General features: G+C 39.6%; 1 protein-coding gene across 1 annotated transcript in view; it reads right to left on the bottom strand.

Moving 5' to 3' along the window:
• Positions 1-19191, bottom strand: part of MTMR12 (myotubularin related protein 12) — a 63094-nt gene that overhangs the window by 30971 nt on the left and 12932 nt on the right. Inside the window, exons 2-5 of the mRNA XM_077816720.1 lie at positions 13000-13054; positions 11253-11392; positions 4266-4338; positions 2086-2216 (exon numbers count right to left, since the gene is read on the bottom strand). Of these exons, the coding sequence (XP_077672846.1) occupies positions 2086-2216; positions 4266-4338; positions 11253-11392; positions 13000-13054 (399 nt within the window). The remainder of the gene's footprint in view (positions 1-2085; positions 2217-4265; positions 4339-11252; positions 11393-12999; positions 13055-19191) is intronic.

Below are 19191 nucleotides of genomic sequence, written 5' to 3' on the forward strand. Positions count from 1 at the left end.
AGAGGAAGAGATTACGCATTTTAAATGGACAGTGTCAATAAGATTCAAATGTAGCAAGATATTAAAGACCCAATTTAAAATTCAAAAAGATGGCTTTGCCTGAGCATCTATGCAGCTCCTATGTCTAGCACTATATTTAAAGGGCAATTCTGAAATCATAACATTACTCCACTTTAATTTTTCTGGAGCCCTTTAGTAAAGATTTATACTTTTTTTGAAGGAATGTCTTAAGAGTTTAGAAAGATCATTAGATGAGCTTCACCCTAGACTAGGACTCAACCTTAGTTTTAGTGCATCCTTTGACACCAAGGTATCTGATATTTCACCTGAGTACATTCCTATGATGTGTGTGTGAAACTCCCTTAATACCAGCAGGAGTTGCATGTGTGCATTAAGACAACTATGCTGCCTAGTTATTTCCCTTGTTTGTGTAATGTCAATCTTGGACATTCTTCATACACACCTTTTGGCGAGAGCCTTCTCAGTTGAAGGTTTTGGTTTTTTTATGTTAAAGGTCAGAACTGAAATTCTTACCAAGAGAATGTACTTTGGTGTTGTCATAAATATAAAGGGAAGGGTAAACACCTTTAAATCCCTCCTGGCCAGAGAAAAAACCCTTTCACCTGAAAAAGGGTTAAGAAGCTAACAACCTCGCTGGCACCTGACCAAAATGACCAATGAGGAGACAAGATACTTTCAAAGTTGGGGGGGGTGGGGGGCGCAAAGGGTTCTCTGTCTGTGTGATGCTTTTGCCGGGACCAGAGCAGGAATGCAGGTCAGAACTCCTGTAAAGAGTTAGTAAGCAATCTAGTTAGATATGCGTTAGATTGTTTTGTTTAAACGGCTGATAAAATAAGCTGTACTGAATGGGATGTATACTCCTGTTTTTGTGTCTTTTTGTAACTTAAGGTTTTGCCTAGAGGGATTCTCTATGTTTTGAATCAGATTACCCTGTAAGGTATTTACCATCCTGATTTTACAGAGATGATTCTTTTACTTTTTGTTTAATTAAAACTCTTTTAAGAACCCGATTGTTTTTTCATTGTTCTTAAGATCCAAGGGTTTGGCTCTGTGTTCACCTATGCAAATTGGTGAGGATTTTTATCAAGCCTTCCCCAGGAAAGGGGGTGTGAGACATTTCCAAGTGGGCACTTCCCCTGTTCTTTGTGTAACACTCTGGTGGTGGCAGCTTTTAACCTAAACTGGTAAGAATAAGCTTAGGGGGTCTTTCATGCAGGTCCCCACATTGTACCCTAGAGTTTAGAGTGGAGAAGGAACCTTGACAGGTGTGTATAAGGTAGATGTAGTGTTGTGAATCAGCCTGTGTCTCTGATCCAAGAAAATTGAGTTCTATTCCTAGAAGCTACAATCTTACTGTGTGATTCAGGAAAATCACCTACCTTTGAAAATACTACATCTCCCTAGATCAATATTAAAAGGTATGTATACCGAATGTGTTAAACCTTTTAAAAGTACAGTTAAGTCTGGAGGCAAACTAGCTACATCAAACTGTAAAACAACTCAAAAGCCAACTATTAATCATTGTCTTAAAATTTAAGTTCTAATTCAAAGAAAGCCAAATAAATCCTTCAGTGTCAGAAGAGATAATTTGCATGCCAAGTTATCAGAGAATTGTTTATGATGGGAGCTGACAAGGTAGCAGGAAGATAAAAGGTTAGCAAGGCAGTACAACAAGTAAATACAAAGCCAGCTTACATTATATTCTTTAGCTAGACAAGCTCTAGAGCAATTTATGCAGTACTTCCAAGCTGGTAGAACATTTCCACAGTAAAAGCCAGTGCACCCGACATTTTAAGTTATTAGATGCACACAAAGAAAGATGGTTAAAGAAGCAAGTTTAATCAAACCAAAGAGTGACTTTTCCATGATAGTTCACCCCAACAGTGAATGACTCAAAAGGCAAGCTTTGTCATAAGGGTTTCAGTGAACAGCTCTCAAATCAGTCTCCCTATTCTCCAGAAATCCTACATCGTTTCCCTGTAATTAAAATATCCTGTTAACATCCCACCCCTGATTTTTAAGGGGGGAAAAAAGTTATCAAATATGTAATGTTGCTATACTTACCCTTTTTACCTCCTCTTCCTTTGTGTACCTCAGACAGAAGTGAAATACTCTAAGATCTTTACAGTAGATAATTAATTTATCTGGATATTTCTTCAGTTGTCCAGACAGAGATTTCTTTTTCTCATCGTAAACTACAGAGGTAAAACACCCAAGAAAGAATATAACAACATTAAAAATTCTGGCATTTCTTGTTGGGGTCCCAGCTAAACCGAGTCAACTTAAGAGTTTTACTAAGTATCCTAAAACACAGACTTGCAGTGCAGACAGACATACTTGTCAACAGGATCTTTACAGGGGAGATAATCTCAAGATTTTGTGGTCTGTCCTAGGTCTCCTCTTTTTCACTCAAATAGGGAGTACTGAGTTTTTGGCTGCAGTTCTTAGTTCTGACTACATACCACCATTGGTTTGGTTTGCTGAACAGGGCAGAGGCTTCTCTTATGCTGTTCACTGGTCCCTTGGCTGCTTCACACAAGCAGCTAACCACAGTTTCAGCGTGGGCATTAAATTGTGGCAGAGAGGACAGGGAAAGAAGCCCACCAAGTTGCCGTGGGAGCAAATAAGACTTAACTTGTCACTTCAGATAAAACTATGATAGCATATAGGCTTTCCTTCAAGATAATCCAGAAGAGGGGCGGTTTTATGGGAAAGCTATTGGGCCTAGTGGAAACCTCTGAACCTTGGTTCAGATAGAATTTAAAAGTTACCGTAGGGTGCTTATCTGAACTAATCTTTGGTGGGCACACAGCCACCAGCCTATCGTTATTTTTACATTAATTTGCCACATTCAACAACGACAAACATCAGCAGCTACGCAACACCGCAAAACCAAACGTGTAAGTATTGATATGTTGTTCCAAATTACAATTTGGGTTGTAATTGATTTGTCCAGTAGAGAGCAGATCTTTAACACCACACTAAATGCTAAGATGAGGTTCTGATAATTCAAATGTTTTGAATAATTCAAGTTTGCCAGAGTGGTCACAAAGCTCTTTGCGACCTCCAGATCCTTCCCTCACTTGAAGGTATTTAAACAAGGCCAACTATACAATTGCATCAGTGACCAAAAAACACAATATCTTATGCCACTAGGCTCTGCCTTTCTCTCCCAAGGCTATTCCTTTCCTCTCCCCTCCTATTCTAACACGCACAACGAGATCATAGGTTCCCTCCCCTACTCTCCTCCAGACTGTACTCCTTCCACTAATGCTTACATCCTGCTGCTTACAAGTTCCCAGACTAGTTTTCAATTTTTATTTAACACTACATAGCGTAGACTTATCTTTGAGACTTTAATTTAAGTAAGCTGAACCAAATATTTGGTACAAATTTCTTATTTTTCCTTCCTCCCCATCCCTTTTTCTAACATTCAGATAATGCTGAAAGGAATGTTTTTTATTTTGAGATGGTACTTCTCTAGAAGTCCACCACAGAAGCAGGAAGTAATCACTTGGCAACTCAATATTTAAATTGCTCTGATGGGATATTACCCAGAACCAATAAAGTGAAGAACTTCTATACCTCCGTGCATCAAATATACTTCAGTGGCTTAGTAGGTGTGAAGACTGATATGGTCCAGTTTTAACCCAATATGTTACTGGGAGCACTTTGCCAAGAATTGTGATATCTCCCCACTTAATTTGACTTCCAAACTGACCTAACCAGATACGCAAACAAAAATGTAGATTTTTTTCAATTTCATCTACAAGGTTAAAGTGTAAACTATCATGATTTGCCTGAATCAAGGAATTTTCAAAGCTATGCAAGACCTGTATCAGATGACCCCTTGACTTATGCTGCATTTTGTGCTCAATCTGTTCAATCCAACTTTACTTGAAAGGATAGGAAACATGAATGTTTAAAAAAAAAAAATCCATCCATGTTTCACTTCATTATTTATTCCAAGTGACGAAAGAGTTACATTGCAATGATGTTAGTTATCCTAAATAGATACATTTGTAGACCAAGAGCACTGGTTAAAGAGTACCAAGTCCAGGTATTAAAAGGTATTAAGTTCCTGCAACACCTAACTAATTTAGGAACCTAAATCTCATTTTCAGTCCCATTGACTGTCAGTAGCTAAATACTTTGAAAAAACTGGGCCCATGTCTTTAGAGTTATGTGGAATGTAAGATGGAAAGGGGGCGGGGGGGGGGGAGGAAATGGGGAAGCGAACCTACCTCCATAAATGTGGTCTATACAATGCAGAGTTATGTCATTTTCTCCTATGATCTTATTCTTAAATTCTGGCTCCTATAAAGACAAAACATTTCATGTTATACAAAATTCCTGTCAATAAAGCCCATTATAGTCAAACTAAACAATGGCACCTTCCCATTAGAGAGCTATATCCTATGTATTCAGTAAATATATATTTACTTAAGTAAAAAGTAGCTAAATACTTGTCACTAATTGGCTTTTCAAAGCAAGAGTGGGAGATTGCACTAGTTTCTATTGCTCCAAATTGTTTTCTAGCCTTCAGTTATGTAATATCTTTAAAGGCAGGCAAAATCTGGTCTGCAGAATTTGTTATTGATAGTGACATGAGTAAGAAAATCCCACACAAAAGTTTGCAGGGTTTATAGTTAAAGACTTTTGCTCATCAACTGAGCATATTTATTACAGAAATCAATTATACAAACATGAAATTAAATCATGCCAGCTTTGCAATCACTTTTTAGATTAGAACTTAATTTTCAGAATGGGCTTAATCTTAGTCTGATCTATTGCCATGCATATCAAGTATACTACACTATACTACACTACACTACTACAAGAAACACACGCACTACACATATGGAATTAGAATCTTGCTTCAATTAGTTTAGTTCACAAAATTAACTGTACAGAGTTTTGGGGGGAGGGTTTGGCTGAGTAATCTAAAATAATTTCAGATTTCTTTCTCAGACACCAACTCAGTGCTTCCGTTCCTAGATTAACCTCAGATATTTGAAAAAAGGAAGTCATTTTGTTCCAATGTCACTGAAGAACACTGTGCTCTATGAAACTGGTTAAATTCAGTATAATTTTTAAGTCACTTTGGCAGATGTGCTCTGTTGCTTCTATATATTAAGCATAGCAGTAATAAAGTTGATTTTTTTTGGCAGACTGTTACAAGTGTAAGTCTTCCAAATAAATGTTTTTAGCTGTACTAACTTCAAATTAAAATTTGAATTTTTGGTTCTTATGAATTTAATTGTTAATATGTCTAATTTAAAACAGACACTGAACATGTGTCATGCAGCTATTCACATTCTACAGACTCCTAACATTCCTACCAGATTCCAGGTGACAAAAGGACTGTTGAGATTTTCAAAGCCGATAAGGGGATTATTTATTTCTATTGTTGGAGCACCCAAAGGCTCAAAGACTGGGATCTTATTGTACAAACATAAGGCCATTCCCGCTTTGAAGAGCGCACAGTCCAAGTAAACTAAGTTAAGGGAAGATGTCAATTCCCTACACTGTTTTGAAGATCTCCTGGGCTGGAGGCGGGAAAAAAGTGTGTAAACAGCCAGAATTAGTTAGCCTCAATCAAGGATTCTCCACAGCTGTGCAAGACCTGTTCAGACAATACCTTGACTTACACATCTTGAGAAGGATGGTGCAGGGGTTGAGGCACTACACGTGGGAGTCTTGGGAGATCTTAGTTCAAGTTCCTTGCTCTGCCACAGACTTCTCAGGTGACTTTTGGCGAGTCACTTAGACTACGTCTACACTACAAACTTTGGTCAACGCAAGTTACACTGGCATACAGATGACAAAGTTTCTATGTCACTCATGCATGTGCATATTATGTTGGTGCAGCAGGTACTTACCAAGAGCACTTAGGCTGATGTAAAGCACTATGGGTAGGTATCCCAGTGTGCCATGTGCTGCCATCTGGCATGATGCCTTTTGGGAACATTTCATAATGTGTTGCGAGATAGAAACGACAAGCGCTGGGAGGTCAGACCTCAACATGTAGCTCTCTCTATCCCACAATACCATCCATATCCTATAATTTTCACACTTTATAATAGGGGCTGTCAGGTAATTAAAAAAAGTAATTGTGATTAATCACACTGTAAAACAACAGAATACCATTTATTTAAATGTTTTTGGATATCTTCTACATTTTCAAATATATTGATTTCAATTACAACACAGAATACAAAGTGTACAGTGCTCACTTTATATTTTTGATTACAAGTATTTGCACTGTAAAAAAACCAGAAATAGTATTACATGAATTGAAAAATACAAGTACTGTAGTGCAATCTCTTTATCATAAAAGTTGAACTTAAAAATGTAGAATTATGTACAAAAAACTGCATTCAAAATAAAACAATGTAAAATTTTAGAGCCTGCAAGTCCACACAGTCCTACTTCTTCTTAAGACAATCGCTCAGACAAACAAGTTTGTTTACATTCGCAGGAGATAATACTGCCCGGTTCTTGTTTACAATGTCACCTGAAAGTGAGAACAGGCATTCTCATGGCACTGTTGTAGCCAGAATCGCAAGATACTTATGTGCCAGATGCACTAAACCAGGGGTGGCCAACCTGCGACTTCAGGGCCTCATGCGGCTCTTCAGATGTTAATATGTGGCTCCTGCATAGGCACTGACTCCAAGGCTGGAGCTACAGATGCTAACTTTCCAATGTGCTGTGGGGTGCTCACTGCTCAACCCCAGGTCCTGCCACCACTCCACCCCTTCCCCCAACGTCCCTGCCCCTTCCCCTGAGCCTGCCATGCCCTCGCTCCTCCCCCCTCTCCACCAGAGCCGCCTACACATGAAAAACAGCTGACTGCGATGGGCGGGAGGCGTAGGTGCTGATTGGGAGGGCTGCTAGTGGACAGAAGGGGCTGGGGGCTAGAGGGGGATAGCGGATGAGGGGCTTCTGACATATTACTGTGGCTCTTTGCCAACGTTCATTGGGAAATTCTGGTTCCTTCTCAGGCTCAGCTTGGCCACCCCTGCACTAAACATTCATATGTCCCTTCATGCATCAACCACCATTCCAGGGGACATGCGTCCATGCTGATGACAGGTTCTGCTAGATAAGAATCCAAAGCTGTCATAAATATAAGGGGAAGGGTAAACCCCTTTGAAATCCCTCCTGGTCAGGGGAAAGCTCATCTCACCTGTAAAGGGTTAAGAAGCTAAAGGTAACCTTGCTGGCACCTGACCAAAATGACCAATGAGGAGACAAGATACTTTCAAAAGCTGGGAGGAGGGAGAGAAACAAAGGGTCTGTGTCTGTCTGTATGCTGGTCTTGGCCAGGGATAGACCAGGAATGGAGTCTTAGAACTTTTAGTAAGTAATCTAGCTAGGTATGTGTTAGATTATGATTTCTTTAAATGGCTGAGGAAAGAATTGTGCTGAATAGAATAACTATTTCTGTCTGTGTATCTTTTTTGTAACTTAAGGTTTTGCTTAGAGGGGTTCTCTATGTTTTTGAATCTAATTACCCTGTAAGATATCTACCATCCTGATTTTACAGGGGGGATTTCTTTATTTCTATTTACTTCTATTTTCTATTAAAAGTCTTCTTGTAAAAAATTGAATGCTTTTTCATTGTTCTCAGATCCAAGGGTTTGGGTCTGTGGTCACCTATGCAAATTGGTGAGGCTTTTTATCCAACATTTCCCAGGAAAGGGGGGGTGCAAGTGTTGGGAGGATTGTTCATTGTTCTTAAGATCCAAGGGTCTGGGTCTGTAGTCACCTAGGCAAATTGGTGAGGCTTTTTACCAAACCTTGTCCAGGAAGTGGGGTGCAGGGTTTTGGGAAGTATTTTGGGGGGAAAGACGCGTCCAAACAACTCTTCCCCAGTAACCAGTATTAGTTTGGTGGTGGTAGCGGCCATTCCAAGGACAACGGGTGGAATACTTTGTACCTTGGGGAAGTTTTGACCTAAGCTGGTAAAGATAAGCTTAGGAGGTTTTTCATGCAGGTCCCCACATCTGTACCCTAGAGTTCAGAGTGGGGGAGGAACCTTGACAAAAGCAGTACAGATTGACACATGTTCATTTTCATTATGAGTCAGATGCCACCAGCACAAGGTTGATTTTCTTTTTTGGTGGTTCAGGTTCTGTCGTTTCCACGTTGGGAGTGTTAATCTTTTAAAGACTTCTGAAAGCATGCTCTACACCTCGTCCCACTCAGATTTTGGATGGTACTTAAGATTCTTAAACCTTGGGTCAAGTGTTGTTGCTATCTTTGGAAATCTCACATTGGTACCTTCTTTGAGTTTTGTGAAATCTGCAATGAAAGTTGTTCAGTTCAAGAACACATGTGCTGGGTCATCAGCCGAGACTGCTATAACACAAAATATATGGCAGAATGCGAGTAAAACAGACCAGGGGACATACAATTCTCCCCCAAGGAGTTCAGTCACAAATTTAATTAATGCATTCTTTTTTTAAAACGAGCATCATCAGCATGTCCTTTGGAATGATGGCTGAAGCATGAAGGGGCATATGAATATTTAGTATATCTAGCATGTAAAAACCTTGCAATGCTGGCTACAAAAGTGCCATGCAAATAAATGCCTGTTCTCGCTTTCTGGTGACATTGTAAATAAGAAGAGGGCAGCATTATCTCCTGTAAAGGTAAACAAACATGTTTGTTTGTCTTAGCGATTAGCTGAACAAGAAGGAGGACTGAGTAGTCTTGTAGGCTCTGAAATGTCAGTTATGTAACAAAACAAAAATCCACATTTGTAAGTTTCACTTTCACGACAAAGACTGCGCTACAGTACTTGTATGAGGGGAACTGAAAAATACTATCTCTTTTGTTTATCCTTTTTACAGTGCAAATATTTGTAATAAAAAAATATACACTTGATTTCAATTACAACACAGAATACAATACATATGAAAATGTAAAAAAAAATCCAAAATGTTTAATAAATTTCAATTGGTATTCTATTGTTTAACAGTGCAATTAAAACTGCAATTAATTGCAATTAATTTTTTTTGAGTTAATCGTGTGAGTTAACTGTGAGTAATCGACAGCCCTACTTTATATTTAAAATTGCCAGTCTTCGGTCTCCCCCTTACTGACAGAAGAATGGAGCCTGCAGAGCTCTGCACTATTCTCATGAATATTACAAATAAAGGAGGCACAATTCTCCTATACCTGCAGACCCACAGGACGTGACGATTTCTTGGAGGATAGTTTGCTGAGCCACATAGCAAAAAAAAAAAAAAAAAAAACAAACCACCAATTCAAGGTTATTGGTAGCGTTCATGCAGCAAGTGCAGATGGTGAAGTGCCACTTCTAGGCATGAGAAGCAGTGACTGGTGGGACTGCATCATAACGTAGCCTTGGAATGATGAGCAGTGGCTGTAGAATTTTTGAATCTGAAAAGCCGCATTCCTGGATCTGTATGCCAAGCTTGCTCCAGCCCTCCAGGACAGGGACACCAGAATGAGAGCAGCCTTGACTGTGGAGAAGCAAGTGGCAACCCCACTCTAACAACCAGCAACACCACAGAGTACATGAACAGAAAAGGCTATTTTTCTATGGTTATGCAAGCACTGGTGGATCACTGGGGGCACTTCACTAACCAGTCCATATTGATATCAGTGAAGGCCCACTACACACCTTTAAGAACACATACAGCTCATTGTTAAAGAGATATGTCTACAGCTCAGCACAGATCTGTTGCACTCCCTTGCCTTGTGGCATGTTGCTTCTCTTTCATGCAGCACTGCAGCGGATCCCTGATGTACTCCTTTGTCTGCATCTGCCTGTAGAAGTCTACATTTCTACAGCTGGTCCATAGCTGGGCTTGCATAGCCTCTTTCCCCCAGAGGCCTGGGAGATCCAACATCTCCTGTCTACTCCAGGCAGGAGCGCATCTAGGGCGTAGGGCCAGCATGTTTGGTTGGGCAACTGCCCACAACAAAGGAGCACAATCATGAAAGGCATTTCAAAAATACATGCCGGGGGTTGGGGGTGGGAAGGCTTCTAGTCTCCATGACCCCTGGCAGTCGAGTTCACAACTGTTGCACTATGGGACAGCTGCTGAACAACTGTCAGGGTTGACACAGGTCATGCAGTGTTTACCTTCACGCTGCACTGATCTCAGTAGGTTGACCAGGGTTCAATGCTATTCAAGGAGGTGGTTACGACAACACAGCAAAACAAGGTGCTTACATCAGCAGGACACAAATTTGCATGCAGACACATGCACAAATAGGTTGATGCACGGCAACTTACGTCAAGCTAACTTTGTAGTGTAGACCAGGCTCCTCCGTGCCTCAGTTCTGCATCTATAAATTAGGGCTAGTAGCTCTGTACCTCACAAGGGTTTGAGGATAAAAGATTGTGGGGCAATGGGGCAATTACTATAGTAATGGGGCCAGATAAATAACTAAGGCTAGACTCTACATTACAAGTTTCATGGGTCTAAATAAAGATGTATTTTATTTTTTAATTAAAGCAGTGTTTTTAAGATGTAATTAAACCAGTAAAAGCCCCTGTGTGGACACTCAAATAGATTTAAGCTTGACCTATACAGATTCCTTACCAACTCACAAGGAATTGATATAAACCAGGTTTAAATTTGTTAAGAGGGCCCACAGGGGCTTGCACTGATCTATTCAAAAGAATGCTTTTGTCAAACCCATCCCCACTTGCAATATAGCCACGGACTTAATCTTTTCCCTAAAACTTGGGAGTATTATAATATAAAAACACATTATTCTCAGGAACAATTTTCAATAGGGTGTAGTAGTTAGTAGTTTAGTAGTTCTAAAACAGGCCATGAGAACTAGAGACTGAGACTTCACCTAGAAACAGGACAGCATTAGTTTTATCATAGCACTCTGTTCTGACTCTGGGACATAACAATTGGTGCTTTTGAAGAGAAAATTGTGACCTCTCACAGAAGAGATGGACTCAAGAAATAAAAGTTATCTGTCATGACTAAGAAGGAGACTGCTGTTGCTAATCATTACGTGCCACAGAGGGTCCTGTGGGGACAGTGAGTGTACAAACTGGGTTTAGTGAGTTTGTGGTACTCAAGGCTTGCTACAAAGCTTTCCTTTTCATTTCTTTAAAAAACATTCCCTCTAATGGGGAAGGGAAAAAAGGCTGCATAGAGGCAGTGTATATTACTTGCTACTGAGAAGTACATTCACAAGACTTAGCCAAATGAAGTTTGTCTTCCTACGTTATCATCTGAAGCAGATTCATCACCAAGAAAAGCAATCTTGAAGTTTGTGCAAATGAGTTTCCCGCAGGCTCCACGATTTGACCCATCTTCTTGTACACACTTTAATACTGTGTTTGCCTCACAGAGCAGCAATTCACCTGATTGAAATAAACAGTCTTAGCTTGCAGCGTAATGGAACATTCAGATATTAAGACACAAAGTCATCTATTCAATCTCCAACTCAACATTAACTTTGAGTCCAACTTCCTATGCATTGGCTGGCTGAGTTTACCACGTCACAGAAGTGCCAGAAAAATCAGAGAAATGGCTCATGGGACTGATGTCTTCTCAACTGGGCATTCTATCTTTAGATTATTGGTTCAAGTTTAAACCAAAAAACAAATCAATGGCCTTTGAAATGAACTGCTGATCTTAATTTCTAATGGACAAATGTCCATATTACAATTTGTACCCTTGTGGACAGTTACATCTAAGCAATATATTGAGTTTAGATGTAAGGGTGGGTCCAATCCAAGTGGCTGCTCCAGATTCAAATTGGAGGCATAATTCTGGAGAAGCTTAAAGTAATGCTGCCTCCCTGTGCTGTAGACAGGGATTGCACCAAGTGTCTTGGGAGATTAGTCTCTAAGGTGCCACTAGTACTCCTTTTCTTTTTGCAAATACAGACTAACACAGCTGCTACTCTGAAACCTCCATGAAATCAAGTCTCAATTACAATTTCTCTCACTGTCAAGTTTTTGTAACCTACAGCATTCTAATGCTTTGCATCAATTTCTACCTACAAATTTAATGATCTTAATGATGTTTTGGCTGGGAATCATGACATGCATTTGATAGGTTACCAACAGTATACAAGTTCTGAGGACATTCCAAGGCCTTAAGACCACATTTGTAAGTGTCATTATGGATCTGTGATGGCGAGAATTAAGCTCTATATCCCACACGCAAAGACTGACCTCCAAGCTTAATACTAACTCCACTAGCTTTTGTTGATTTTTTATAGGATACAGGAAAAATTTAAAAGTGGACTAAAGAATTCTAAACAGTTGGGCTCGTGCCCTTTCTAGCATCTTTATGAAGAATGCAAAGGCTTGACTTTTTATTTTATTACTGCTACATTCTCCCATTTTTGTTGGAGAACATTTGGAAGATTTCAGAGATGTTTATTGTGATTTCTAACATCTTAATCAAAGGGAAAAGGGATTATCTTTACCAAAGGCTTTTTATCTAAAAGGTTAGTCACTGAAGTTGAATAGGTGTAAAAAAACCCAAAAGTGTAAGAGTAATTTTGAACTGTAACTAAAAATCTTTTCAATAGCTCAACTTGCACTGTTTTCTTGAGGTCATTGCTCTAGCTCTCCAGTCAGGCTTTCAGCCAAGACATGACCTACATTTCCAATATTATATATTTTCCTAAATTCCTTCTAAGTCTTCTTTATAAAATAAAGAAACATAAAACCTGGGCACAATTTTTCCCCATGCAGGACACCTATAAACACAGTACTCAAGGTTCAACAGAAATACCAACTTTGCATTTTAGAACAATCCATGCAGATGCAAAAACAGAACATTCAGCCTGTATGGTTACTTACCTCTCATCCTCTATTTTATTACTCAAGATACCGGTGTCTCTTGAGCGTTTACTGCACCAAACAAATGAGAATATTTTCTTATGAAGATGTGGCTATATAAAAGACATAATTTTGAATTCTAAATTCAATACACAATGTAACACAGCAGTTACCTGGTAACAAGTGAAGGTTTACTTCCTTTTCTATGGGTTCCTTTATGTGTATTTCCTAAAACAAAAGAAGAGTCATTGTTCCTTTGAAAAGAACTTTAATACATTAGTACCATTTACAGAATGACTTTCTTAAATGTAAACACTAGATTACCTCAGAGATCAGCAAAGCACTATTCTGTTCAAGAGGTAGGGGGAAAAAAGTTATTAACTTTTCAGTTTGCAAGAGAGAAGAGATAGGGATATTTAAAAGGACACCATCCACTTGAAATAAATTTCAGACCAGAGCTAGAAGCTGAGGCCCCAACACCTCATGCAATATTTGTAATTTTACAATAGTCTTTGCAATATTAGTAATTTTCCTAATTTAAAAAAGTTGTTACTCTTCTGGTTTGTGAAAGATCTGAATAAGAGTGCTGTCAAACACGAAATAAAACTGAAGAGATATTTTCCTTCTAATATTTCAATTTATTAATAACCTTAGGTAAAAAAATTCTAGGCAGAAGTGTGACTTTTTCCCTTTTAAAAAGGACCAAGTTTGGCAGTAGGTCTTATAGGTCATTTGTCCACCATGTTTATGTTTAAGTTGGTGGCTGGCACCCATAACGTGCAATTGTGCAGTTCTTTTAAAATGAAGATTAAATCTCTGTGCTGGGAACCCAACTAGTATCCAGTTCAGGACTGAGTAAAAAAGATATTAAATAAAAAGCCAGCATCACTGCCATTAGTACCTTTAGCACAGGTAACAGCACAAGTAGGTAGAAATTTCTCAAGTAAAATTTAGTTTCCCCAACTTCCCCGCTCCTAAAGTTACACATCCACTATGGCCTCCATATAAGACAAATCTGTCAGAACTATAGCATTAGTATTGAAGTTATGTAGCATCTTTCTAGTGCCATGACGCTTTATATTTTAGTAACTATAATGTAATAAACAAACTAGGGAGTAAAATATGTAAGTTACACCTAAAAAGCACTGTCACTATTAAAGAGATCTCACAGAAAGTGACTCCAGAAGCTCAGACAGAAATCCTTTACACAAACTGAACATGGCATATTTCAATTAAGAGTCATACACACAGTACAACCCAGATGAGGGTCCCAGAGAACGTCTTAATATTGATTACGCTAGCCTTAGTGGTACTCAGCATGATTAGTGCAACCTTACTGTAGTCTCCCAAGATCAAAGAACATAATCCTTCCTGCACAGGCAGTTCAGAATGCTCCCTCGCCGCCCTGGAGTCACAATGAACAGCTTCACCTAACATGCATTAGGAGCCCTTGTGGAGAACTATTGGTTAACTGGAAAACCAAAGGAACCACAGCTGTTGCAAACTAAGGTTAGTTTGTGCCCAGTATTCTAATAAGAGATTGTGACTCAACCAAGAAAGCCAGTTGAAAATTTATTAAAGGTCAAAATAAGAGGGAACAATAAACAGTATGCCTGAGTCTTGTCAAGCTAAGCACAAATGAAGAGAAATACCTCCTGGCACAAACACAAAATTAAAAACTCATATCCAGGCATATAAATACAGATACTTGTATCCAGACCCAGAAGAACCTACATGCAAAATGGCGATCTTATTTATCAGCATCTAACAAGGCAAAGGGTATGTTTACACAGCCAAGAAAAACTGCCAGCTGACTCTAGCTTGCAGGGCTCTGGCTGAGGGGCTGTGTAGATTTTTGGGTTTGGGCTGGAGCCCAAGCTCTGGAACCCTTCCACGCTGCAGGATCCCAGAGTCGGCTGGCATGGCTAGCTGCAGGTTTTTCTTTGCTGTATAGACATCCCAAACAAAATACCAGGAATCCTTTGCAGGTCAGCAGCAAAAAGTATTGAGTGCTGGGACAGAAGACAGAAAAGGTAGTTAAACTTGTAAAAAAAGTAAGGTAAGGCAATCATGGAAAAAAATTCAAGACGGAAGATGACAGCTAATGGAAGAGGGGGAAAAATAACAGCTACTCATGTGTGTTTATTGTATCATGAATGGAAGCTTGAAACAATTAAATGAAACTGAAGAGTTCAGAAATTCAGAAGTGCTTTTAAATCAACAAAGTTTGTCTACAGGCAGCAACTCCAGTAATTCACTAAAGCAGACCAACATTACATCAAACCTCCACACAAACACGAACATAAGGAAAACTGAACTATTTTCCCCCACTATTGATGCTTCATCAACGGGAGAGAATATTGCTATAATTGATGAAGAATTATAGTTCCCATTTTTCAGAACACAGACACAGTCACACATGTACACACAGCCAGCTCTGCAATTCCTGTGTGCTTAGTTCATGTGCACACATCAGCCAGCTTTCCTTCCGATGGACAAACATGATCTTATTTTTAGTTTTCCTAGACTACTGAAGCCAAGTTTAACATACATAATTAAGACTATTTAAAACAACTTTCTCTGTTTCAAAATTGTATGGCTATGAATGTTAATTTATTCCGTGGAGATTACTTGTGGCTCACTAGCAGGCAGTTGGCAAAATTAGAACCAAAAAAATTATTCACTTAAATCAATGGGAACAGCCGTGGATTTTTGAAAGTTTACGTCCATCAGTTAACACAAACTGAAACACTTACAAGAGAAAAGGAGTACTTGTGGCACCTTAGAGACTAACAAATTTATTTGAGCATAAGCTTTCGTGAGCTACAGCTCACTTCATCGGACTGTCTTTAAAAGGGGTGAGCTAGAATCTCTCAAATGTATAGCTGCAGTCCTGTGAAGAGAAGCAGGCAAAACAAGATGGCCATTTTAGTTAAAGGTGATCTACAAAGAAAAAAAAAAAGCCTTATAAAAGATCAAAAAGGACAACCTGAAAGGTTTTCCCAAAAGAATGTTTTCTGCGTTAGAAATTCAACTTGCATCTCCTTGAGAAACCTGGTATGAAATGGCAACATGCCTGAGTGTGACAACTATTGTTAACAAGTAGTTTAACAGCCTGATACCTTGATAATTTCAGTTAACAGATATAAATTTGAGAAACTAATTGTTTGCTAAAGATTTACGCTTCTCACTGCCTCAATTAAGGAATGAGTTCAAAATACACATCTCAGACATCCAGGATATCTTCCTGGAAAAATAAGGAAGGATCAGACTTTACATTCCTTACTTTGTAAGAAAAAACAAGAAAAGACACTTTCAAACAAGTCAGGCCTTCTGCCTACATCAGACAGAAAGAGGGCACAAGGTCATTTTTAAGAAACATCTCTGAAGGTTAATTTAAGCAGATATGTTGTATCCTCAAGTAGTCCAAGGGTCTTTACTGGTAGTATGCAGGAATTTTACATTAAGGTAAACTGCATCCCAAAAAGTGACTGATCTGTCTCCTTTTCTTTAGCCTTATTCCCTGGCCCAGACCACCCATCCTTCTACTTAAGCCTGACCTCTACATTAGACTTATACTGAAAAGTTGGGAGAGGAATAGAGGCACATTTTTCAGAGTGCAGGTTATCTTCTTCTGAAAAGCCTGGACAGCGGGTGACAATTAAAAGTAGATTTATAGTTTTTAATATTAGAATGTTTTAATCTAGTACCTTGTGTATGAATCTACTGCTTCCTTCCCATTTATTTTGGAGCAGATTAGGTACCCTTTTCTCCTTGCCAGATGGCCCTAGGGAAAAAAGAGATATACTTCAACTGTTCCTAGACAAATGGCAACCTCCGAGTCATCTTAACCCTCTAAACTCATATTTATCAGCTAGAAGTTACCTCGTTTCAGTCATCGTTCATAGGAACTGATGGAGAAACTATGGAATTTTCTGCTGGGGCTCTATGGATTTGCAGTTTCATCTCAGGTTCTGGACAGTTCTCAATACAGAAAGATTGCTTGCAGTCTCTGAACCAAAGCAACCCAAAATACCTACTACAGCTGTTATACCTGCAAAAAATTAAAAATAAAAACCTTTGGCATTCCACACCAAGCAACCAAAAAAATCAGCCTGTGCTTTAGGAGGATATCAAATGCAGACATTGTCCCCTTCATTCCAGCTTTGATACAGTTCTCTGTGCAACAGTCTCCGAAGACTGAACCTCCAGGAACATCAGCTAGACTGGGAATAGCATTAGGGCAGGTCTGCACTAGAAACTTTTTGCAGTGTTTGTGTATCTGTTATCTGGAGCAACTGATGTGAGCAGTGCACAATACTGCACTGTTAAGATGATTAAGGTACTTTTTCCTTGTATCAATGAAGTCACACAGTACAGCAAAGTTTCAAAGTAAGTGCTAAGTATTCTGGTGGGACAGCCTATGGTTTATTGCTCCATCACGGTTATGCATTCTGGGATTTTTTGACTGCAGTGGCTAGAATTCAGATGAGCCTGTACACACTCCACTCTCCAGAGGGCAATGAAGTCCAGGACATCTGCATAGGACAATGCTAAGCACAAGGCATACTCCTGATAATGGAGCAGTCATAACAGGTATGTGAATCCCCATGAGCTGGAACCACAAAGGACAGCACTTGGCTGCACACCAGCTTTTAAATAGGAAAGCGACATCCATTCAGGATAACTCTGGAAGAGTAGCGGGTATATCGGTAAACAAAACAATAATCCAGGTAAAGGGCAAAGCTGTGTATGATAGAAGTGGAAGGACTTGGAGATATGCAACAGTTGTTCAGGACGGAGATGTATCCACACTTACTTCATGGCAGGTACTCTCATCCCACTTCCCTGGAACTGGGTTTTTTAAGTGGGTTCAATAACGTACAGTAAAATGCCAGACGACTCACACTAGAAGATTCTGTATGTGGACAGAAGTCACTAAAGAAAAGTAAGTTATCCCTCAATAAATGTCAAATGTAGACAAGCCCTTATTCTTGTATCCTATGTATGAGGGCAGTTTCCTCAACTGGAGTACTATGATGCAGAAAAGCATTTATATTTTCACAAAAAAAAGATAAATGTTTTGAAGATAAAGCCCATGAAGATTAGTGTTAGGATAAGGTAATCTGATTTCTGCACTACCTATTCGGTTGATTAGCTAGAGTTCAGGCAATAAAACATATCCAATCAAGTGCTGTCCATGAGAACCAATTCCTGTGAGCTCCACTAAGGAAGGGATCAGAGTGGTAGCCATGTTAGTTTGTATCAGCAAAAAGAACGGGGAGTACTTGTGGCTATGGTGCCACAAGTACTCCGTTTTTTTTTTTTTTTTTTTTTTTTTTTTTTAAGGAAAGGATATTATTCATAACGTACTGTTTGTGAAATTTAACCAGTTCTACAAACTGCAAATTAGATATCGTCTATTACATAATTGTTCAGAAATAAAATCTGACATCTTTTTGCGAAGCCTAGATAAATGTAGCTTTCCAGTGACACTTATCTTAGCCAAAGTCAGCAAGTGGTGGCAGCCAAGCTATACATAGAATCATAAGACTGGAAGGAACTTTGAGAGGTCATCTAGTCCAGTCCCCTGCAATCATAGCATTAATTATTATCTAGACCACCCCTGACAGGTGTGGGGGTCTAATTTGCTCCTAAAAGCCTCCAATGATGAAGATTCCTAGGCAATTTATTCCATTGCTTAAGTACGCTGACAGTTATGATATTGGTAGATGTCTTGATTCCTAAATCCTTTTAATCAGGTTTCAGATAGTTTTTGACACACAGCACAAACTACTACTGACCTGCTTACAGGACATAACTAGGATAGATGTTACAGCATTACACCTCTACCCCGATATAATTCGACCTGATATAACACGAATTCGGATATAACGTGGTAAAGCAGCGCTCTGGGGAGCGGGGCTGCGCGCTCTGGCAAATCAACGCGTCAGGCTCCGACACGCTGCTCTGAGCGGCATGTTAAGAGTGCTGGACCAGGGCTGAGGGTCTCAGGGGCTGGGGAGGAGAGGTTGGATAGTTCAAAGGTTTGGGGGCAGGGCGGTCAGGGGTGTGGATAGGGGTCAAGGGAGTCAGGGGACAGGGAGCGGAGGTGGGGGGGGTTGGATGGGTCGGGGATTTTGAGGGATCAGTCAGGGGGCGGGAAGTGACTATTAATAATGGAAATGCTTGCGACCAAAGCAAGTTTGACATAATGCAGTTTCACCTATAATGCGGTAAGATTTTTTTGGCTCCCGAGGAGCCCATTATGTCAGAGTGGAGGTGTACCATGAAATCATCTCTCTCCAAAAGGAGCATGAATGTAGTGTGGGGCAATTACTCCTCTTCCCCAAAAAACTTCACCT

This window comes from Eretmochelys imbricata, chromosome 5 (genome assembly GCF_965152235.1).
Source record: "Eretmochelys imbricata isolate rEreImb1 chromosome 5, rEreImb1.hap1, whole genome shotgun sequence".
In the NCBI taxonomy this organism is placed as follows: domain Eukaryota; kingdom Metazoa; phylum Chordata; order Testudines; family Cheloniidae; genus Eretmochelys; species Eretmochelys imbricata.